Below are 25,384 nucleotides of genomic sequence, written 5' to 3'. Positions count from 1 at the left end.
TGAGGTCATAAGCAGTGCATTGCGCTAATGCGAGTTTTAGTTCGCTCACTAACTATATATGCTGAATTTCACTGGTTTTGTACGAGTGAATCCTGAGCCTAACTATAATGTCCCTGTAACCTTTGATTTTTTTCAGTAAATTTCTACGTTTTTTTAATTCCATTTCCTAACTATAATGTCCCTGTCACCTTCGTTTTTTTCTGAGAATATATATATATATATATATATATATATATATTTATAGATAGATGTATATACATACATTTATACACACACGAAAAAGGAAGCGAGGAACTCTGGGTAGTTCTCGGTTTTAGGCGGAGTTATATGGAGCAACAACTGAACGCAAAGCTAGCGGTAGCCCTCTAGAGCAGCACCGGATTTAAAGTCACTCAAAATAAATGTTGGTGATATAATCAATTCACCCCAAGTGTGCAAATTTGGTAGACACCCGCCAGCACAATGTCGTTCCAATGACTGGAAAATACATGTACAACAACAAAACCAAATGCACCACTTAAACAATGTAAATTAAATCAAGTCCGAGTTCGTCATGTTTCGAATCCCTCACAAATTCAGGTATCCAGAGTAACGTAGTCAGGCTGCCTGACAGGACGGGTGGATTTCTGACCCTTTCGCGGAGATACGGACTCAGAAACACCTACCACTGACTACGTTACTCTGGATACCTGAATTTGTGAGGGATTCGAAACATGACGAATAGAACGTGAAGACATCACTTACTCTACATTCTAGATACTTTCTTGCCCTGAAGAAGTCCATTGGTGGACGAAACGCGTCGGCTGTTCTGGCTGTTTTGAATGTTGTTTTTAAAATTGTAAAACTTTCTATTAAATAAAGAAGAATCCTTTGGGAAAACGAAAAACAACACAAGAACTCGGACTTGATTTAATTTACATTGTTTATATGGAGCAACCTACAACGTCACAGACACTCTAAAGCCGCTCACCTTAAATGTCTGTTTTTCTAGCAAAGTTTTTACATTTAGGATTAGCACAATGCTATCAACGCCGAGCTAGAAAGTGCCATTTTTACACCAAAGTCTTAAGCATAGCATTAGTAAATGCCATCCACGCCATGCTAAAAAATGACTAAAACCTTTTACCACTCCAGGTACAGTGTTACAGCTTTGGATTGGTAAAAATACCATCCAAGCCAACCTGGAATTAACAAAAGCAATCCTTGACAGTTCTTTTGCTCTAGTTAGAGCTCTTCAGACTTCCTAGGCCCTGTGGGGAAAGGGTCCCCCCCCCCAGGGCCAATTTTTTGCATTTTTTGTTGCAGTGCTTAAAAAAGAAATTGGGCTGTCATGAAAATTGAAGAGAGGGGTGTGCTGTCGTCCTCCTCCCCAAGCCTCATTGAGACTCTGAGGACCCCATCCCCTGGGGCTGATATTTGAACATGAGAGAGGGGCACACAGTCCCCCTCCCTAGGCCATTTACATCCCTGGGGACCACATCCCCTGGGGCAATTCATAAAACAAAAAGTGAAGGAGACACGTGGCTCCCTCCCAGAGAATGTATAGGACCCGGGGACCCCATCTCTGGCACGTGGTTGCCTCCCTGAGCCAGTAGTGGGCCCCGGGAACCTCATCCCCCAGGGCCAACATTTAAGTATTGGGAGGGGTATGCACAGCCCAACTGCAGAGCCTTAATGTGTCCTGGGGACCCTATCCCCAAGGGCTCTTACGCTATGTCCGGGGGAGCCCACCCGTGGAACACAGTGAATTCCCTACCAGCAGGAGCTTGGACAGGGAAAGTAGGTATGTTGCCACCCGGCTGCAGCTTTGAAAATGCCCCTGCTGGGTGGGAGAAGACATCGGTCTTCCATTGCCCCTGCAGGCAGGGAATCTCAAGATTGCCCCCACCCGGTGGAAGCAAACAGAAACAACTTCTCCCATTAAGCGGGAGCAATGCCGCCGCCCACAGCACCCAGAATGGGTGCATGCAGGGAGCCAGCTGGGCTGCAGGGGCCATGGGGCTCCTCCTGCAGCCAACAAAGTAGTGTTTAGGGGGTTCCCTGGGTGGCAACCGGGGCACCCACTCAGGAGCATGTGGCCCCTGGTGCATGTAGCCTACCATACGCTCAGGAGGGGGGCTACCTGCCCCCTTCCCTTTTTCTTGAAAAAAAAGACGCCCTGGGGATGGGGGTCCCAGCAGCCCATAGTGGCATTGAGATGGGAGGTCACGCGCCCCCCTCCCGCGAAATATGTTATGGCCCCAGGGGATGTGGTCCCAGGGCCCAAGAGGGTCGGGTCAGGTGAGGCCGCATGCCCACGCCCCCCCCCCAAACAAACCAGTGGGCTGAGGCCCCTGGAGCCACACAGGGATGGGGAGGAGACTGTGCATACCCTTCCCTTTTTTGGACACAATCAGTCCTGGGTATGGTGCAGCCAGACCTTGCGGTCCACCCCACGCCATACACAGCTTTCGGGGGTTTGGCCGCAGGGCTTGGCATAGGCCAAACCCTGCCGTCAACCTCACACTGCACACAGCCGTCTGCCTGTGGCCAACCCTGGCCATGCGCGACGGGTTTGGCTTTACGTATAGTCCTAAAACACCCTGGAAGTTCACAGAAAAAACGTACGATCAAAGTGACATACTAAGCTGAAAAATTTCAGTAACAACATAATGTTTAAACTCAAAAAACACTAAAATTCACCAGTTATACTTGTCTCGAGTAACTATAACTCATGCCCTTGCCATGCACAGCTAACTACCCCTCATATTACATGACATGTTCTATAACTTCACTGCAACATTTGAAATTACATCATTGATGACAAAACTGTGCATGGCGGGGGCGTGAGTTATAGTTACTAGAAATAACGATAACTGGTGAAGTTCAATGTTTTTTTTAAGTTTAAAAAGTTACATTGTCATGGAAATTTTCACCTACCTATAACGTCACTTTAATCTTTGTTTTTTTCAGTGTGTGTGGATATGTATATGTGTATACTGTAATTTTAAATTAATTGTATTTATTTTTGGGGGAAGGCCACCAACCTCCACGCTTTTTTTTAATATGTTAATTATATATTTTTTCTTTATTGCGGTTAACCCTCAGAACCTCCCCTTTTACAAACCCTTACCACCCTATACCCCTACACCCTAAAAATACCCTTACCACCCTGTACCCCAACCCACTCCTAAACCCTAAAATTACCCTTATCATCCTATACCACTATCTACCGTATAACACTAAAAATACCCTTACCATCCTATTCCCTTACCCTAAAAATACTCACCACCCTATACCCTTTAAACCTATAAATACCCTTACCACCTCATACTCTTACCAACCCCAGAACCCTTAAAGTACCCTTACCAACCTATGCCCCTACCCACCACTAACCATTAAAAAGGGCCCACGCCCACCACTGGTTACACCTATGGAGCGGAGTGGACTTTCTCTGATTGCACGGTTTATGTGTGGAATCTGTCTTTGACACTATGGTATGTTATTATAAGGGCCTCTGGAACTACGCGGTCCTCCTTTTTGTGGTGTTTCCACCTAGATATGGATTTGCCATATAATCCATAATATGTTGCCGATTTTAACAAAAACCATTTTGTTTTTAGCTCAATCGGATCAAAAGTTAGTATAATTGTAGTGACCCGTGTTACTGTGGATTGTGGGAGGTGAATGATCCATCTCCGATGATGAGTAGTGTGACTTTGGATACACTGTGTGATGTGAAAGGTTTCTAGGGAGTTTACCTCGGAATCACACTGTGGAGTGGGAGTGGTTTATTCCCGAGTACGATATGGGAGCCGAGTGGCTGGTCTCTGATGCACAGATGTAAGGAGTATGTCCCTAGCTGCACTGTGGGAGGCGAGGAGTCTATTTCTGATTACACTGCGGTGAGATGTATCTGTCGCTGATTACACCGTGGGGTGTCTTCTCCCTTGTCACCCTGTGGAAAATGAATGGCGTGTCCCGGATTACACTGTGGGAAGTGGTTGGCTCCTCCCTGGTTACACTGTGTGAACTGGGCGGGGGAGGGGGGGGGGGGGTGGGTGGGTCTGTCCAGGCTTAAACTGTGGGAGATTGGGGAAGGAGAGGTGAAGGTGTGAAACTGAAGATGTGTTCCGAGGTTCAGTGAGGGAGGTGAAAGGTATGTCACTGGTTACTCTATCTGTTTTGATGGAGTCTGTCTCTGATTACAATCCGCCATGTTGGAGGGCTCTGGAGTCTGTACCTGGCAATGCCGATGAAGATAGTGGCATCTCTGGAGTCCTGTTTACGCTGAGATATGAGGATTAGTCCCGATTACACAGTGGGCGGCTGGTGCCTGTCCTCGATCACACTGCAGGGTTTGAATGGTCTATCCCTAAACACACTGTGGGATGTGAGTGACATGTCCATGGTCAGGAGAGATTTGAATGGCCTATTCCTAAATACACTACGAGAGGTCAGTGGCCCGTCACTGATTACACTCAGGGATTTGAGTGACTTGTTCCTAATTACACGGGGGGGGGGGGGGGGTCGTCAGTGGCCTGCCCTTGATTACACTCTGGGAGGTCGGTGGCCTGTCCCTGGTTACGGTGAGGAACGTGAGTGGCCTGTTCCTGATTACTCTGTGGCACTTGAGTGGCATGACCTTGGTCACGCTGAGATGTGAGTGGTCTAACCCTGATTACACGGTGGGGGTTAGTGGTCTGTCTCACTTCATACAGTGGTATTGAGTGGTTTGTCCCTGGTGACGCAGTGGGGCGTGGGAGGTCTGTATGATTAAACTTTGCAAGGCGAGTGGTCTTCCCCGGACCACACGGTTGGGTGTGAGTGGCAGGTCCCAGATTATACTCTGGACTATCGGGAGTATGCCCCTGACTGAACTAAAGAAAGTGAGGGGGGGTCCCTGATGAAATCCTTTGGTCTGCTACTCTCCTTGTGTGAGCGCTGTCCCTCGAGCCCCGACTCGTGCCCGCAGGGGTGCGCCGGCCTCTGGTTACAGGAGGCGTGAGCTGTCACCGGCCCAGCCTGCTATTGACGGCCGGAGTCCATGGTAACGCTAGAGTCGCCGAGCTCCGGGTCCCAGAAACCACAACAAGTGCTGCCTGGGCGAGTAACACAACAAGAGGTGCCTGTGCTTCCAGTCGCACGCCGTCACCTGCTGCGCCACAGCGCCTGGAGCCACGGTCGAAGTCCTTAGCGCCTTGCCCTGGGAGTGCTCCATAACTCGGCCGTGCGCATTGTGACTCTCTCCAAGAGTTTGTCCTCACTTTATTCCTATTGTCTGTCAGTCTGTCCTGATTTGTGGTCTCGGCGCTCCCTCGAGGGCTGGTACTTGGCTGTCAGGGGTTGCTGCATCTGATCCATTTGTTTGGGGTGTCTGCATTTTATTTGGGGGAATCGCTCATAGGTTGAGAATTGCCTGGGGAATGCACTCCTCAGCGCGTGGTCTCTAGGCTCCTCGTCTTGGGGTGCCGCGCCACACTCCACAGATTTCTCTGTGCTCCTTCAGAATGGCCTCCGGCGCCACGGACCTCGCCCCTCAGGCCAAGCGAGTTCTGATTTTCCGCAATGGGGACCCCTTCCACGGTGGGCGACGTTTGGTGGTGAACCAGCGGCAGTTCCACACCTTCGAGGCCTTCCTCACCGAGGTGACCAACAGCATCCAGGCATCCACAGCCGTGAGGAGCCTCTACACCCCACGACAGGGCCACCGGGTCACCGAGCTGAACCAGCTGCAGAGCGGCAACCCCTACGTGGCGGCTGGGTTCGAGAAGTTCAAAGGCATTGAGTGAGTATTGGGGAGGGGCAACATGGCCATTGCCTCCGTATGTTCTGACTGGAATAAGTATGGCGCGTGCCCCGCTGGTCTCCTGTCAGCGTGTGAAACCGTGGCATCCATCTGCATCCATGAGGAGAGAGAGCGAGTGTGTATGTGCGCCCCCCCTCCCACGCCTGACACCTTAAGGAACGTGGCGTGAGCCTGAGTCCCATTAGCCTCTTACTGGCACTGACTTGGCACACAGTTATGCGAATTCCATCTAGACCAGACAGGCATGTGTTTGACGATTCTTATTAAATCTTAAAACTGACAGTGGAGTAAGGGTGTGGACAGGATGGGTGATGGTAGTGATACCCAGCCATTTGCCTGAGACAGCTGGGATTTTAAATGGGAGCAAGACAGCATTGCACTCTGTGACTAAGGAAGGTGATGGGGACGGGCATGGGCAGTCGGTCTCTGAATAGTGTGCTACCACTGCTAGGGCCAGGCAGCATGACCATAACTCGGGCCCTCCCGAGTTTGACCCCTACACCCTCCCAGAATTGTCCTCGTTTTGACTAGCAGCAGAGAAGACAAACTTCAAATGGTAATAGGGACTTGTACGACATGTAAAAGTGGCTTCAAAGAAATAGAACTTCAAAAACCCCACGACTCACAAAAAACAGTCAGACTAGGGCGAGGTTATACCTGCGTTACCATGGGTATAGGTTTTGAATGTACATTTACCTTTTCACCAACATCAAAGTTATATGAGAGTAGAATTTGACCATCACTTAACAAGGCAGGCACCCAATGGAAGCCCTGCCACGCATTTCTTAAATCTTGTAATAGTTGAATTGAAAGGTTTAGTTAAACTACATACAATTTTTACAGTCAGACACGTGGCCAGTCACAACACCTCCATATGGTGGTACAGTAATTCACTAGACACACATACATAATCACTCAAAATGGCTTATGGTGAGTCTGACTGCAACAGGTTCTGTTGCAGCAAGGAGCGGCTCAAATGATGTTGCCATCTTGTGTGGGTGAGGCTTCAGCGTCCTTTTATTAATTAATAACAATCCAGCAATTAAAACCAATAGAAGAAAGCCCTCTGCTGCATCCTGGCTATGTGTAGGATGCCTTAAATGACAAGGTCTTGTTTTGTATCTAGAGTGGTCCGTCAGAGACTAAAAAGGCTTTGTTTTCAGGAAATCAATTCCTGTGTGCATGCTTCACTAGAACGATTGACTAAGGTATTCTATCTAGCCTCTGTCGTTGGGCCTAATATGCCTTTAGTCGCGGTTCTCTACTTCTAAACGTCCAACATAATGAGAACTTGTGGTAGAAAATACGGGGTTTTGTCAAGCGTTCTTGGGCATCTACAATAGAGTAATCTGATGACATTCCTTGGTATTTCCTCCAGGACTGGCAATGATTCTGCTATGTAAGTAAGGGAGGGAGGTAGTATGTGAGAAGGACTTAAGATAATCATGAAACATATGGCTGCCCTTAAATATTTCACCTGTGGGAATCCTCGTCTCCTGCTGCCAACGTGACCATATTATTCCTCCTCGCAGTCCCAGCTAATTGTGCTCTACACCAAAAAATAATTTCTACTGGTTTGAGCTTGGTCCTGCCATGGGGCTCTGAAGAGAGAGAGGATGCCAGACTGAAATGCATGTATGTTGCAAGCTCGAGGTAAGAGGTGCATGGCCTCTGAAAGCCATGAGCTTGCTCATTCTTATCAAAACCAAAGGGGATGATGGACGGAGTGTTGAACATTGCAAGCACTCACCCCCAGTCAATTGATCTGGGTTTATTCCATCATCATTCTTTAGCTCACTTCGCAACTCCAGTTCATACATGGCCATATGCAAATCAGTCGGACCCTGTGCCTCATGGGAACAGTCCTTGCTCGTTCTTATGTCATTTTATCCCAGCCCTTTAATTAGCTCGTTGAAAGACAAATTTCCTTCAGCTACAAGAAAAGGGCTTTCGTTCTGTTGATTCAACAATGCGGATTCTAACGTGGAGTAATGGTCAGCTTTGTGAAGAAGAACGTGGCTCACATTGGACCTCCATAGTAATATGAGCAACGGTTAAGTAAAAAATGTGGCCTTAGCGAGCCACAAATTTTCAGGGTTGAGGCCTAATCTTCAAGCAGTGTGAAAATGAGCCAGGCTCCTGGACTAATTGGAAATCCAAGCACATTCATTTGACTTCTATCGAGTTAACGTTGCAGGATTTTGGTAATCTTGGAACATCTGATTTCGGTACATGCTATGGACGGGAGCGAATCACCATGTAGAGTGCAACACAAAGGCATATGTGCTTCTACACCGCTGAATTTATCCTCTTTGTCGGATATTCTGTTGAATGACTCCAAGGTTCTTTCATATGGAGGAACAGTCCAGCTCGATCAGGCAGATTTTTCAGCAAAAAATGAATATTTCTTAGTTCCATTCAGACTTCTTGGCTTCTTAGTTCCCTGATTTTGGACATTTTGGAAATTTCCTACAAAAGTGTGAAATTTTGAAAATTACCTACACATTTTCTCTCTTCCTAAATTTGAAGGCAGAGAGAAAGTGTAGACACAACAGAAACGAAGCCCTAATGACTGAGGCCGAGGAAGAAGAGTTTCAATGGCCTCCGCAGGCACTGACTGAAGTCCTCCTCTGCAGTCAGTAGCCCTGTCGATGGCAATGGCCTGCCCCCATGATTGGAATCACCTCACTGTGCAGAAAACTCCCTTCTATGCTTCAAAATCCGGGCTTGCAGGCTGAAGCTCGAGCACTGGTGCGGCTAAGTAGTCTCGAGCCCAAAGCTCCACCCGCCCCGCCCCGCCCCAGCGACAGATATTCAGGTACGGAACCATTGGCATGGATTGGCTTAGCATGGATTAGCTGAGCATGAATCGTAGCATTGGGAACTTGAACCTGCCTGCCACTAGTTAGGGAGATGTTGAAGAGTACAAGAGGTGGTTTAGCGTTGCAGGTCATGCTTTTCCATTAGCGCACTCTCACCATATTAGAGGGTTACTCACATCCCCCAGGCCTGTTTTTGAGGACTTGAAATGTCTCCTGTTTGCGCATTGTTCAGAAAGCGAAGGAATAAATAGATGGTGTGCATCTTCACATGATGGGCAATGCTGATTCGTGATATGTATGTATGTGTGTGTGTGTATATATATATATATATATATATATATATATAACAACATGAGGAGCGAATGTGCATGCCCAGAAGCGTAGCTACCGGGGGGGGGGGGGGAGGGAGAGGGGTGGGTTGGGGGTGTTAGACCCCCCATAATAAATGTACTATTTAATAAATAGTTGGGTATAGGAAATTTCAGTAGGGTATGGTAAAACACACCCACATGTCTATGTTTAGAACGTCTTAAATATGGTTATCTTATAAAATACTGTGTGTAAAGTACACCACCCCACACACAATCTGCACTCCCTTCCCTTTTCGCTGGCCTTTAAGCCCCCCTCATGCGTTGCTTCCCATATAATAATTAACCTGATACGCCAGTGTGATTGTCAAAAAATCTGAAGCTCACACCACCACCCCTAGTCTTACTGACCAAGCTACGCCCTTGCCTTGTGCATGCTAAGATGTCTACATTATTGCAGACACATTTGGGCATTCTTTTCCAAACATTTTATCTTGCCTCTGCCATCACAGAAGAGGAGTGACCTTACATAAATCAGCACACACGTCTCTGTGCCTGTATGGCAGGACACGTTTCCTTTACACTGGAATTTGTCACTGGGGTCAGCCTTACAGGGTACTGACTGCTGACCCTTTACAGCAGTGCTTTCCAAACTTTTCATGTTGGTGACACACTTTTTAGCCATGCATCATTTCGCGACAGGGTAATTGAGATTTACTAGCAAAATATATGATTTGTAAAATTATAACATACATACACTTCCAAGACTGCTGTCATTTAGGAGTAACAATATGTGCAAGAATTAAAACAATTTGTATATAACCAACAACATTCACTTTTTGAATGAGATGCAGGAGCCACGTCACTGGCGATGCTGCTGCCACCTCCCCCCTGTGTAAGCTTGAATAGGTCTGCGGCGAGCAGAAGCAGCGAGTGCTGCAGGAGCAGCAAGCATGTGAAGCTGCGTCACTGGTGATACTGCTTTGCCCCCCCTTGCATAAGCTTGGAAGGGTATGCAGGGGGCAGGAGTCTGCGGGGGCAGCAGCAGCGAGAACCTTCACAGTCTTTACTCTCCGCCGGAGGTTCCACGGATCTGCGGGAGGGCAGCAGCAGTGAGCGCCGGATGGCCATTGGCGATGGGGCTGCTGGCCTCCCCCTGACCTAGATTGAACGGGAGTGTGGGGGGTGGCGCAGAGCACTACACGAGCCACTGGTAGTCTACTCATCGCCACTGCCAGATGCTTCAACGGGTCTGCATGAGGGTGGCAGCGAGCAGCAGTGATGCGCCAACTCCAATCACGGCTCGCTGTCCCACCACAGGAGACTCCTCCTCTTTCACAGGAACAGGTAATGCGTCATTAGCATGCACAGTACCCTCTTACATGATGCCTTGACTGCATTGCCTAGACCACGTTGTGTGACACACCTACAGACGGCAGCTGACACACTAACGTGTCGCGACACACCGTTTGGAAAGCACTGCTTTACAGACACACTTTTACCTTTGCACTCCAGCTTGTGTCCCCACCCTGGGGGACTCATTCGGAATAGACATTATTATACAACACTCAGTCTAGTCAGGAGTTTTCTGGAGCAGATATTTAAATGCCATGTCATTCAAAGCAGAGGTGGGATTGTTCTGTTGACATTCGTGTGTCCAATCTAACCTTTCCATATCTTTGTTTCTGCAGCTATTTGCACACAGGGGAGAAACATTCCAGTGGATCCCGGAATAAAGATGCTGCTCAGGTGAGTGAGTAGTTACCAGGGTGTCACTCCGATTACGGATGCTGATGGTGTGGCCTAGAATAGTGTGGACAAAGAAAGGGTTTTGGGCGCTATACTGTTCGATGAACACTAACAACCCCTTTATTAATGTTAATATACATTTTACTACTTTAGTTAATGCATTGCATTTGTCTGCCCGCCCCTTTTCATGTTGTCCCCCTCTGAAGTCTGGAAATGAGACCGGCTGTCTGTATGACGAGTCACGTGGACACTGGGTCCAACATCCATCAACACAGATCAGTTAACACTGTCCATGGAAAGCAGCAATATGAGGAGTGGGAAGAAAAAACTGTAGGTTGGGGCTCCCTTACTGGCGTTTCATGCTAGACCTGAACTACAAGCCCGTAGATAGGAGGCCCGGTTATGGCACCACCATTGATGACCACAAACTGCAGGGACAGGGAGCCTCACCGCGAAACAGAAGGGTACACTTGCTGCTCACAGCATTGAGAACACGAGCTGGGGGTGGGGGGGGGTTGGGGGGGGAGTTGGTGAAGCCCTTTGAGCCCAATGGGAGTGGCGCGCCTGCCACACACTCTTAAGTCTGCTGCCTTGGAGCTTTGCTTTTAGATATGGTTGTTGAAATTGTGCTGTGCTTCATCCCACTGGCCCGTTGCTTCACTGATGATGTTCTTTATTGACCAACAGAAGCCACAAGCAATGAGGTGCACTGGTGCAGCTGGGTGAGGACATCTGGCCAGTCACGAATGTACAACAGATTTGTGGCTACATAACTTGTGTAATCGCCTAGTTCATCTGGAGTCTGTTGGGACCCAGAGGACTGTCAGTCCCTTGCCAGAAGCATGCTGGCAGTTTGGTTTTCAGGGCCTACTATAGGACTACCCAAATAAAACGATCAAGATACTATATCACATTGTGAAAGTTTTTAATGCAGTCAAACACCCACTGCTAGAGGCTCTGCGGCGTGCCGTCCCTCGCCGCGGGGTTAGTTCCAGCGACATCCTAGTGGACAAGCATTTACAATGCAATGGTCTCGGCATTGTTAAAGTTAGAGCTATTGGCATTGCTCATGACATTATTTTTGTTTATGTTTTTGTTTTTAAAACATTTAAAGAAACGGCATTGTTATTTACAATGTCAATAGCTTAATCTCTCTCAAATGCGAGACCTATTGCATTTGCACCCACACACAGAGCCACACACACAAAGCCACCCACACTCACAGAGCCACCCACACAGAGCCACCTACACAGAGCTATTCACATAGAGCAACCCACACTCAAATAGAGCCACCTACACACACACACAGAGTTACCCACACACAGACAGAGCCACCCACACATAGAGCCACCTACAAACTATAAAATGGTTGGGGGCGGAACCCCAAGAAATGTTGACTGGCTCAGAGGTTTACAAATGGGCAATAGCTTAAGAAACACAAATGAAACATGTCCGCAGGGATGAAAAGCAAGAAGAGGACTTGGGTAAAATGTTCTTGCATGTTTAGCTAAACTAATTCAACACTAATTCCTCTATGGGTCCTGGAGTAGCGTGCTACTCGCCGAAAAAAAGTGCTTCGACGCCTCGCCAGGGATAGTAAGCGCTATACAAAAGCAATTTCAATACAATTAAGAATGAATCTGTCAATTATTACACTTAAACAGTCATACTAGAGGCCAATAACCGTAGTGCTAATTTGTTTTGGTGTATCAAACCTGCAAACGAAAAAGCAGTATACAACCTAGAAAATAGCTACCAGGTGACAATAAAGATTCATTTCTAGCCCTGAACTGTCCTTTGATAAAATGTATTCATCAGTAAAACCAATTAAACTATAACACTAGATTACAGTAGGGTGGGAAACAAGGAAAACAATGAGTAGCTAGTACGTGACATCCGGGCGAGGAGTAGTCTGGTAGCCACCGATTTTCAAATTCAAGACGCATTCAGTTTATCAGAAAACACCACCGTGGACTGTAAACACAGGTCATTGCAGCTTTCGAGGAAAAAAATCATGTCGGCCTACATATAACGTTTAAATATGGAAGATAAAAATCACCCCCATGTGGGTTTTCAGCTGTAATGGTAACTGCGGGGGGCATGAGTTACAAGAGCCTTGGTGCAGTGTTATCAATTCGTAGACACAAAATTCGACACGGAAGAGTTCTTAAAGAAGGGAGACTGAGCGCAGGTAGCCAGACTTGGAACGCTTTACTGTTCCAGGCGTGGAAATAAAAGAGTAACCTTCATCCTGGTCACTTCGTACCTTTAGCAGGGACCACTGAGGCTGGCCGCCTCGTGACCACACACACATCTCTCTCCATGCTGTCATGGGGCTGAGCGCCCTCCGGTGGTGACCTAGTCTGCCTCGGTCTCCTCTCTTTTAAACTCCCCTCCCTCTCACTACACCCTTGCATGCTTAGATTTGAACTGCGCAGCGGGCGGACCCTTCTTCCGAAGAACGGTTACGGTGTCCCAGTCGCTCTCAGCCATTGTTGCCATTTCAGATACGCTGCGTACGAAATTAACTGCAGATTAGTTGGTGCTCTCACCGTGGCTGCGCCTCAGACTCTATCGGAAATCCCGTTTCCAACACCCGATAGGCCCCGAAAGCTGCCCGTCAGGCCATTGCCACTCTTCATTGGTCAAAATGTCTAACCAACAGGCCAGGGACGCTGATTGTGGTTGGTTAAACGACACAAACAGGATTATTTCAGGTTTTCGACGTATGATTGTTTACCACAATAAATCAGCTGTTGTATCCCGGCGTCTCATTGAGTGAACAGGGAGTCCAATAAGATTTTACACTTGTTTTCCCCCAAACATGATTGGCTAAGGTGAGGACTAGTCTAGCAACTCTATTTGGTAAAAAGTTCCAGGCTACATGTAAAGCAATGCTAATGTTTAACCCAGAGTTGTCTGTGGTGACAAAGTGAGACGTTAAATGGCTGCACTGCTTAATAAAATTAATTAAACGCGTTTAAAATGAGCGACAAACTCTAGCGCTGCGAAGGCGCTGAGGAGCTAAGCACGCGCCTGTTGACGGGAATGACGCGGTAGCGGGCGCCCGGAGGGAGAGACATCAAGGGGCAGGTGAGGAGAGGTGCTGGCTCGGTCGAGTGGTTGGTTCTGTTGTAGTACGAATCGAGGGGTCCAAGGTTCGATCCTCGGTCAGGGTAGATGCGCGTCATTGTGTGTGCATTAAATAACAAGCACACCACTGCCTTTCTCCGAGGCGAAGCAGAAATGCCTCGGAGAAAGGCAGCGGCGGTTTCGGATTCGGGGGCGTGTTTTCCTTTCTCTCCTCTTGCCATTGGCTGGAGGAGAGAAAAACACGCCCGGGCTAAAAGCAACGAAAAAACACGCCCCCGAATCCGAAAAAGACGGGGCCTGTTCGGAGTGACAAACCTCTTCTCCAATGGCTGGCCAGCATTTAAGAGGCCAGCCAATGGAGAATAGGGGAGAAGAGGGGCGGGTTCAAGCCCCTCTTCTCCAAGTCATTAAATCTCGCAAGCGAGACTGCGCAAGCGCAGCCTTCGCTAGCCGAGACCTAAAAACAATGACCATCACAAAAATAGCGTGCAGTAGGAAATGAAAAAAACAAAGTAAATCTGTTAGAATGGACTACTCTAAACTAAACAATGGTTCCCTCAGGGGATGCCGGCAGCCTATGCTGCCTAGAAAGCACAGGCCATTAGCTTCCCCTGAGGGAACCATTGTTTACTCTAGTGTATATTTACCCAGGTTCCTAGGGACACCGGGTTGCCCCATACATTGTCTACAATTTAATTTAGAAACACAGCATGATCTTAGTGGTATTTAATTTCCATACATGTTTTATTGTTGTTTGATAACCTGTGTCAAATGTCCTGTCATTGCTTTGCTTGCCTTCAAATAATATTACTACCTATTGTTCTTTTTCCATATATTATTCGCCTAAGGATTTATACAGAAGGAAAAAAAAGCTTCTCTCTCGAAGATATTTCTGTAACATTGAAAATACTGAAATCGGGTAATGTTAAAATGCTGTCATACAAGAAAGATAAACATAAGCCCTAATTTAATAAAATGGAGCCTGTTTTCAATTGCAGCCAGTAATTGTCTTTGCTCATGGCTTAAAGTGGCACGTCTCCTTCTACACCCTCCTAGAAAAATAACATACTTTAAAATGTTTCCTTCAAATACAAACATTCGGCCTTTTAAAACAAAAGATATTTTACAAAACAAATTGATAACGTTCCCTTGAGAGACTCCTTAAAAGTCTTTGTGACGGTGAATCTACGCGCGACTCGAGGAGTCTGCCAAAGGACCCTTCCACTTTTGTTCCATGAAGTAAGGCGTCTCTAAGCAACTAGGGTCTGCTACTGTCCAGCTCAAAGAGCATCTGTTGCAGAAAGGAGAAGTGATCAAGATGACTCAAAGGTGGAGTAGCAAAGTACAGGTCATGACGTTCCGCTCATAGGATTACCATCGTGGGTCTGCTTCAGACCAAGCATACTCCCATATCCAATGACCACTTCCTGCTCACCTCACATACCCTGTGATATGTATCCGCTATCCAGTTTCTAAGCCGCAGTGTCTCCGCCAGCCACATTACAATTCGCTGTCAAAACTGAACAAAAGACCTAAACCAGCCCAGGACAAACAATACGCCCAGTGTGAGGGGGAATTAGTGAATGGCAACACTCAGGGAGATCCGCACAAAAACACGTAAATAAATAACCCACTCCACACCGCACCAAGCAGCATTCAAATGTAAGCAGCACACAAATAACATGGGTGCAAGATTGTAAGATTGTTGACTTTACGCAGTCTTGATATCATGTTTAGCTCATTTTCTCTACAATGTGTGTATTTATCCTTTCTCAACGTCTGAAAGACACAACAAAACAAAAACAATGCAGGTAAGGGACCACCAGCCTCTTCTCCAATGAGAGCTAGGCCCGAGTAACCATCCCCCGCTGTTAAAGAAGGCTAGGACTGTTACAAATATGGACACACCCGATGAGTCCACATTAGTGAATACTTCAAAGTATTCGGTGATTTTACGCACAGTAATATAGGAAAAAGCCTCTTTAATTGGAAATATTTTCAGAGTCCAACAGAAATACTTCTTCCCAACTCGGCAAAAATTATCTTTCAAATATGAGCTTTAAATGTGTGTGGGAAATGCAGTTATTTTGCCTTCAAACATAAGTATATCAATCACTTACTGAAAAGACACGTTTTTTCTACCAAATACACACTTTCCATTTTGGGCAAACACATTTAAGAGAAACTGTTTTTTTTCTGGAAAAACACGTTTTTTGCCCCCAAAATATCATGTACTCGTATACAAGCATTCCTCCATGCCAAGGTATTACCGTCATTTGTAAGGGATGCCGAAAATGGCAACAAGTAAACCTAAGTATGCTAAAAATACCTTAGTATATCTATAATACCAACTGTAATACAGGGGGCTACAATTGTGCCTGGACAAAATAATTTGTTACGAATGGTCATTATAGTGGTGTAATGAAACTTGAGGGGGTCCCCCATGCAAAAGTACATGGAGGGGTCCCCACACTCTGGACCTAGCCAGGAGCTTCCAGGCCAGGGATCCGACACTCATACACCGTGCCGGTGGGGGCCCCTGGAGCTCTGGGGCTGCAGGGACTTCTGTTACGCCACTGGGTCATTACTGTGCCTGGGTAAGCGTTATGCCAGGAACAAACACAGATGTGCCAGGGATGAATCCCTTAAAGTGGGATGCAGCAGGTAATTCCAATAGTCCTTGTCTTGTGGCCGGCTTCCATGGAGGGACACTGTCTATCGTGTAGGTACATAACTCCAGACACACAAACACAACATATACATAAATATACAGACACGCATAAACTCTCACACTCACACACATGTACATTTAAACATATACACACAAACACATGAATGCATTAACACATCACACCCTTCCACCTTAAACAGGTGAGGATGTTACTTGTCTTTTGTTCTAAAACCAGCCCTTGCTCTCCTCGGTTCTTGAGCTGTTCACACAGCGGCTCACACACTTCCATTTTGGCTTCTGTAGCTTCACACTCAAGCGAGACTGCTCTGGCACTTTCCTTTACTGTCCAGTGTTCAAATCTCTTGTGACTGGTACAGCAGCCCTGCAGAATGGGCACTATCCACGCGGCTTGGCTAAATTGAGAGTGGAGACTGGTGGTCATGATGCAGGCTCTGCACATTGTGTGTGAGCATTAGTGTGGGGCCCTGCTATTGATCTTGCTTGCTGCCACACCAAGGGTCTGAAGATGAGCCAGGTTGCCTTCTTTAATGTGCCCAGACCCTATGAATGACATACTTGTGTCCCAGGGCACTGGCGAGTTATCAGTAGTTCTGAGCTACTCATTGAAGACCTGTGATCAAGATAAAATGAAGCTTGAGGAAATCTTGAAGGGAATGAACAGTTGAATAAAATGAGGCTCCTGCCTCTAGATACTGGGAGGACTCTCAGGTGTAGCACGGATACTCTGCAGCCACCGTGCAGAAGTACGCTTCTTTGTCTTTAGTGAGTAAACATGATATTGTTTAACCATATTACTTCTTGCCCTTTCGGTTATATGAGAGGGGTTCTTAGTTTACTCTGACCAATAAAAAACGGATCTTAGAACATATTAGAGCATTACAAAATAATGACATGAACTATGCAATGACGAAACTCATGAGATTACATCAAGGTTATAATTGGAAAACAATGAAATACTGGGGAATGGCTACAGTACCCGCCAGTGAGAGGGGCGGAGCCAGAACACTTAAATTTAGACGCCTTGAGTCCAGATTGATCATTAGGTTCAGGACGAAACAACCCCATGGTTTGAACGGGGATGAAGAATTACACATACACTTATAGATGTTGCCGGAGAATAGCTAGAATATATCCATCAGCGGAAGATTAAATGTACAACCTATACATAATGCATGAAATATATCTATATAGGACAATGATTGATGAACAGTAAGGCACTTAGCCAAGAAGAACAGTAGTAGCAAATTATGTTACTGTACTTCTATACAAATACAGTTGGGTCGCCCAATGAGGTATATGATCTAGTGGGCACAATGCCATCGATAACATGGAACTTGAGGAAAAACATGCGGAAGTTAGGATAAGGGGACACTAGTCCCAGATGAGTATGCCAGAGTAAACTAAGAACCCCTCGTATAACCGAAGGGGCAAGAAGTAATATGGTTAAACAATATCATGTGCTGGACATATACTTGATCTTAAAACGATTACAATAATTAATTCATGATAGTATGTAGACATTAATCTTCCCATCAATTAACTCACTGTTATTATGTTGAGGTATCACTCTGTTATTGTAAATTCTGATGCAATAATGTTTGTTTGTAAGGAAACGATGGGGATTCACAGATATGAAAGTACATGTTCCACAATGCCTCATTGAGGGTTATGTGGGCTTTCATGTATATATGGAAAGTAAAGATAGACAATACTAACCGTGAACGAGACCGCAGAGGTCGAAACGCGTTGGTGATGGTGGCAAGCTAATAAATTAGTTTTAAAATAATTCATGGAGTGCGCCGTATTGTTTTGCTGAGAAATTGTTACAAGGATTGATTCGTCCTCGCACGGCTGCACCGGCTGTGTTGCACGCTGCCCTCAAATCAATTGGTGTATGTATATCTATGTATATATATATATATATATATATATATATATATATATTCACTGAAAAAACCATAGGTTTCAGGGGTGTTATAGTTAGCTGGACTTTTCACTCGTACAAAACCATAGAAATTCCCCCGTTATAGTTAGTTCAGCTAACTATAACTCGCGCGCCCGCAATGTACTGCTGATGACGTCACATATTACATCACTCATGACATGGTCAGTGACATCACTCATGACATCACTGATGACATCTCAAATAGGGCATGGGGATTAAAACTACTTCTTAAAACAGGCCACAGGGCGTTTTTGCACACGTTAACTCAGGCCCCGTCCCCTCCCTTCACCACTGTGTAAACACGCCCTGTGTCCGTTTTTAGTTGGGAGATTAAGTTCATTTGAATCCTGAGGGTCCCTAGGGTCCAACTAGCCCACTAGGTACCTCCAGTAAGTGCCACAGAGCTGCGTTGCAGAGAGGTGTAAAAAGTGGCACGGCCTGGACCACCTCTCTGCAATGCAGCTCAGTGGCGCTTACTGGAAGCACTTGGTCGGCTAGTTAGCCCCCAGGGGCCCTCAGTATTGAAGGGAAATTATATCCCAATTTAAAACGTGCCACAGTGCGTGTTTGCACACGTCACCTCAGGCCCCGTCCCCTCCCTTCACCACTGTGTAAACTCGCCCTGTGGCTGTTCTAAGTTGAGAGATTAAGTCCCCTTGAATCCTAAGGGTCCCTAGGGTCAAACTAGACCACTAGGTACCTCCAGTAAGCGCCACAGAGCTGCGTTGCAGAGAGGTGTAAAAAGGGGCTTGGCCTCATAACACCTGTCTGCAGCGCAGCTCCCTGGCGCATACTGGAGATGCCTGTTTGGGGCGCGTTTGCAGAGTGCTGCACGGAGGGGGCATGGCGTCCGGCACGATGCCAGTCTTTTATTTATTTTAATTTTTTAAGAAGGGGGGCTGTGTGGTTCCCCTTCTTATTCTAATTTATTGGCCCTGATGACCCCATCCCCCAGGGCCTGTCTCCTAATTATATTTTTTTGACCCCAATCCCCAGGGCCGGCCACTGTTTTTTATTATTTTTAAAAAATATATATTTATAGACACACCTAGGACATGCTGGACAAACCGTACGTACCTATCACCATGGCGATTTGCGTGATATTCATTAAAAGGCGACTATGCATGCAATGAATCCACGTGGAATGTATTTACACCACTAGTGAAGCTCTGACATGCCTGATGCCCTACCGTGCCTAATCCCGGTAGACACCCTTGTCTTTTATTTATACAAACATGGGTAGCTATTGACGGGCACATTTAATACACATGCACACCAAGCCATTCAAAGGGGATTCGACAAAAATTCGACCAAAACTATGCAAGAAACCCCCCTCACGGTTAATAAAACACACATCCACTGCCGGATGTGTAATACTTTTTATTTTACTCTCTGGAAAGGGGACGAACATCACTTGAGAGTCACAGCGCCCTCCTGACAGAGCCCAATGCTGTGTTACACCCACCATTGCCTGCCGAGTGCCACACACCTCTGTGTTGTATTCCACTAGCTAGTGCATATGCTATGACACTCTCTAGCCCATGTGCACTGTAACACATGAATATGTCATGCCACACTTGTTTTCGCACGGGTTATATTGCCCCATCTAATGTGCCTTCCTCGATGCCTATGTTATAACGCACAGTGCTATGCCATACATATTACAATCTGGGATCCATATCTTTGTCACAGTGCATATGCAACGTTACACTCCCCAGCACATATTTTATATTACAACTTTAGAGACTAGTTAGGTTACACAACACTGCCCTGTGCATATTACACTCCAAGGCGCAAATCGCATAGCACGCGCTAGTGCCTGTGCTATCTCGCGCTCTCCAATGAATCTGTCATTGCGCACAATGTATTGCATATTATATTTCACGCCCGGTTCATCTTATATCACACTTTTTGGTGCATAGTTTATATCATACACTATATCTAGTTTTCATTTTCAATCCTGCTCTCAGGACTATGTTCGATATAACACTGTGTTCACCTACCCTTTTCACGGGCATTACATTTTGCGATAGGGGGTGGAGGGTCAGGGGGTGTTTCTGCCAAGTGAACCCGGAGTCACAGCCACAAACGTCCTCTTCTTCCTGAATAAAAGTGAGATTGTGCTGCATACTTGTTCATATTTTAAGTAGTTCGCAGAGACACAATGTTTTAAAAACAATAAAGTTCCTAATACCCGCCTTCTCTGAACAGTTAGCTTGCTGCCCCATCCCCCTCCTCCCTATCCTCTGTTGTGTGAATCCATGGACTAGCCTCCTCCCTCCTGCCATGCATGGTCTAATGTGCTGCCACTGCCCTCAATTTAGTATGATGTACCAGTCCACTCCTCCTGCCCTCCATTGCCCAATTCTATGCCCCATCATTGACCTCCTGCTTAAACTCGGTGCTTAGCTTGCTGCCCCTATTCTCCTTCTCCCTGCCCTCCGATGTCTTTGTGCATGCCCCTGCTCCATCCTTTTTGCCCACCATGTCCCATGGACCTGCCACTCCTATCTACTCTGAGTGTTCTGTTGAGCTGCCACTCCCCTCCCACCTGCCTAGCATTGTCAGATGACTGTAACCTGTCCCTGCCACCTCCACCCTGCCTGTCCACATGCCATGCCCCTATCCTCTTCCTCCTGTCCTACATGGTCCATTGTACTGCCACACCCTTCTGCCCTCCCTGGTCTGTTGTGCTGCAACTGCTCCTCCTGCCTGCCCCGTGTGGTCTGTTGTGAGGCCCCTTCCCCTGAACTTTGTCTGTGCACAGGTCCTGACCCTCCCTTCTATCCTCCATCGTCCTTTGTGCATGCTCCTGCACCCTCCTTCTTGCCCATCATAGCCATTGTGCTGCCACTAACCCTCCCATTTGCCATGCATGGTCTTCTGTGCTTCCATGGCCCATCCCACCTTCCCTGTGTGGTCAGTTAGCTGCCCCGGACCCCCTCCCACCTTCCCTCCATGGTCTGTATGTATGCCATCACAGTCTCACTGTTGCTCTTCATGGTGTGTCTTGCTTCTAGTGCCCATCCTGCCTGACCTCCATGGCTATCTAGCTGCTCCTGCACTGCCCCCTTGCCCCCAGCCCTCTGTTTACATGTGCAGACCCCTACTCCCTCCCTCCTGGCTTGTCTGTTTCATTGTAAAGCCCCTGATCCGTCCCTCCTGCCCTTTATGGTCTGTTATGCTGCAGCTTTCTCTCCTGTCTGTCCATTATGGTCAGCTAGCTACCATTGCCTCTTGCCCCTCTGTTCTCTGTTGTCCATGTGCATGGTCCTGTCCCCTCCCTTTTGCTTTCTATGGATTGTTGTGCTGCACTCCCGTCCTGCATGCTCTGTGTGGTGTATTGTGCTGCTGCAAACACTGATGCCTGCCCTGCAGGGTCAGTTTGGTGCACCTCTCCATGTCCCTCCTGTCCTCTGTTATCCAAGTCCATGTCCCTACCCCATTTCCTTCCATGATCCAATGTACCATACTTGCGAACATTTTGAACTTGGTAAGAGGGAGATTTTGAAATAAAACTGGGGTATTGATTTTCCCCTTTGAGTTACATTGAAAAAGAGGAGATTGTAGACAGGAGACAGATCAAATAAAGCCCATTTGAGCTTAAAAACATTGGACGTTTCCTGGCTGAATCGGGTCTGTTGGCATGTATGGTTGTACTACCATTGCCTCTTCCTTCTGCCCACAATGGTCTATTACATTGCCACAGCCTCTCTTGCAAGTCCTGTATTGTTGGTTTGTTGCCCCTGCCCCCCTTTCCACTGCCCTCCATAGTCTGTTGTGCTTCCACGGCCCTTCCTGCCTGCTCAGTGTGTTTAAATTGTTGCCTTTGCACCCTCCTACCTGCCTTCAATTTTCAGAGTCCGTGCCCCTGGCCTCCGCCTCTCAACAGTATCCTAATGAACAACTAGATTGCTAACATTCTATGTTTATTACAAAAGTGTGGAACGCCTGACATCATCTTGATGTAATCAAAACTGTAATACCTAGAGCATTTCCTTTAGAAATTACATATATGAGAGGGTCTTATTGGCATCAAAATTATGGTTAGTGCTCTAAAAGACTAAAATAAGGACATATTTTCTGAGTTTTCAAATAGCGACAAAGCACTTTTAAATTATTTGTTATCTTTATGTTTTTTTATCCAGTTGACCACTTGATTAAATGTTGCACTTAGGGGAGAGGATGTGGTGTTACTTCCAGAACTGCAGACTTTGCAACTGGGGAACCAGGTTGAAGTTTCTGCTTCAGCTCGACATTCTGTGATTCTGGTCAAATCACTTAGTCTCCCCATGTCTACAACCAAAATGAATTTGTTCTTGTGTGATGTAACCAATGCTCATGTAAAGCACTCCAATACCTGACAAGTCTGCACTATATAACACTGCAAAAACACAAAATAATAAGTGTTTTGCACACTTCTGAAATTGGGCTATATTTGGGCTACATCTGGGTGATTTTGGGCTCTTTTGTCTCCGGTGGCCATCTTGGGAGATTTATTTGTTATGAAGTTTCCTAATTTCCTCATGTACTGCAGTCTCCTCAGTAGGAAATGCTTTCAGTTTTTTACTTTGATTTCATCATGAAGGTATTCAGATATGTCACACATTTGCCATAAATTCTGAATGTTAGCACTCTAGTTGCTCATTAGATCACTGTAGTAAAACTACTGTTCACCATGGAAGTCTGCTCCTGGTATTAAAAGTGTATGTTTCAGTCTGCATGTCAGAATTTTTTAATGAAATAGAAGAGGATTTGAGAAGTCACTCAAAATGTGCCCTCATTTTCTTTCTTCAGCATTAATCATAATTTCTATGGCAAAATGAACCCCCTCATTGTGTTCCATTTTAAATTAAATGTTTTAAGTGTTACCAGTTTATTCCAATCAAGATGGCTTCAGGTGTGCCATACTTTTGTCATAATGAAGACAGTAAGCGCTCTAGTTGTGTTTAAGAACATTCTGGGACATTCTGTCGTTGGGCTATACTTGGGCTACATCTGGGTGATATTTGGGCTACATTTGGGCTCTTTTGTCTCTGGTGGCCATCTTGGGAGACTTATTTGTTGTGAAGTTTCCTAATTTCCTCATTTACTGCAGTCTCCTCAGTAGGAAATACTTTCAGTTTTTTACTTTGATTCCATCAAGAAGGCATTCAGATGTGTCACACATTTGCCATAAATTCAGAATGTTAGCACTCTAGTTGCTCATTAGATCACTGTAGTAAAGCTACTGCTCACCAGGGAAGTCTGCTGCTGGTATTGAAAGTGCATGTTTCAGTCTGCATGTCAGAATTTTTTAATGAAATAGAAGAGGATTTGAGAAGTCACTCAAAATGTGCCCTAATTTGTCTTTCTGCAGCACTAATCATACTTTCTATGGCAAAATGAACCCCCTCATTTTGTTCCTTTTTAAATTAAATGTTTTAAGAGTTACCACTTTATGCCAACCAAGAAGGCTTCAGGTGTGCTATACGTTTGTCATAAGTAGGACTGTTAGCGCTCTAGTTGTTCTTTAGAACACTCTGGGAAGCTGCAGTAGAACACAAAGGAATCAACTGACAGTCTCTGCCCTTGTTGGATGTACATGTTTTACTGAGAATGTCAGACTTCATTCTCACATGACTGAGAAAGATAATGTGAATTTACAGAAAATAAGCTCTCAGTTTAGCTTATAGATCACCTTCCAAACCTCTGAGGTAAAAGCATGAGAAAATATTTTTCTCTCAATCATGATATCCCAGCGGAAGGCTTTTCAAATGGTGAAATCACCTTAGAACATACCACAATTCCTAAAATGAGTATGGTACCATCAACACATGATTTATAATGTAACTAAAGTCTTAAAACCTTCTATTAACTGCAATGCTTTTTAATGAGGTGCTATCATGTATATTGGTCCCTAGATGGCTGCCAACACTTCTTGGATGAAGTGCTGACAGCCAATCAGATCTCAGGATGAGATGTGTAGTTAGACTCCGCCCAGATATATATATGCTTTTAAATGCTATTTTCTCAGGAAATACTGAACAGATTTACACCAGACCTGCAAAAGGCACTTCCTTGACCTTATGGCTACCTCTCTGCCAAATTTCAAGTAATTCTGTTCAGCCGTTCGGGCTGTAGCTGTGTCTAAAGGTCCTATGGAAAAATGCATGGGAAAAACGCGTTTTGGGACCCCCCTTTTTTCTCGGCCCCTGCTTGACGAATCACCCCGAGACTTTCAGAGTAGGAGCTGAACGGAGCCCCATTAGTTTTGAAAATTTCCCGAGGATTCGCCAACCGGCGCCAAAGTTATTCAAAATAGAATTTTGAGATTTCCTATGGAAACTAGGTTGCAACTATAACTATCTACTGGCGACCGCCAGTAGATTATATATATATATATATATATATATATATATATATATATATATATACCAAAAACTCCAACATCATTTTCGTATTGGATAAGGAAAGCACACAGAGTCTCCGATTCCTCAATGGATTATTGCAGACCCCTACCCCTCTAACAAACGCGTTTCGCCGCCTGGCTTCGTCAGTGTTAGACATGTGTGTGTCAAATCGACCATTTTAAACCGTGAAGTCTCACGGAGTCATAGTAAACATGAAAAATGGACTTCACTTTTTCATTCGCCTCAATGGCGGCCATCATGTAACATATTTCCTTTAGGACATATCCCATTTAAAAAACAGTCGAATAAAAATAAAGTGCAAGTGTCATTATGTATAAAAACAAATTTCAAAGGGTAAATAAATTGCACATTATGTATAAATATAAGATGACATCTTCTTTAAGCTAGTATTTGCAGTAACCTTATCCTATGGATCATTCTAATTGCATTTAGTACCGCAAACATAGCTGATTTCTTTGTTGTTTCAACTAATAATTCTTAAACAATGTATGTCATATATATTCTTGTCTATACCCTAATTGTATATCCTGCCCTGTATGGGCTTTATTGTGTGTTGACCAAATTAAATAAAGAT

The 25,384-nt window shown here is 45.7% G+C and overlaps 1 protein-coding gene across 6 annotated transcripts in view; it reads left to right on the top strand.

Moving 5' to 3' along the window:
• Window positions 1–5,019: 5,019 nt before the first annotated feature.
• Window positions 5,020–25,384, top strand: part of DCDC2B (doublecortin domain containing 2B) — a 97,061-nt gene continuing 76,696 nt past the window's right edge. For 3 of the 6 annotated variants that reach the window (XM_085648429.1, XM_085648430.1, XM_085648425.1), the window contains exons 1-2: window positions 5,020–5,767; window positions 10,610–10,667. In XM_085648429.1, coding sequence (XP_085504555.1) covers window positions 5,490–5,767; window positions 10,610–10,667 — 336 coding nt within the window. In that variant the 5' untranslated portion in view covers window positions 5,020–5,489. The remainder of the gene's footprint in view (window positions 5,768–10,609; window positions 10,668–25,384) is intronic. The other 3 variants (XM_085648428.1, XM_085648426.1, XM_085648427.1) reach the window with 1 other exon arrangement.

The sequence above is a fragment of the Triturus cristatus genome, chromosome 3_2, assembly GCF_964204655.1.
Source record: "Triturus cristatus chromosome 3_2, aTriCri1.1, whole genome shotgun sequence".
Classification (NCBI taxonomy): Eukaryota; Metazoa; Chordata; class Amphibia; order Caudata; family Salamandridae; genus Triturus; species Triturus cristatus.
Note: the sequence above shows the minus strand (reverse complement) of the source record. Positions and strands in the feature narration are given on the sequence as shown.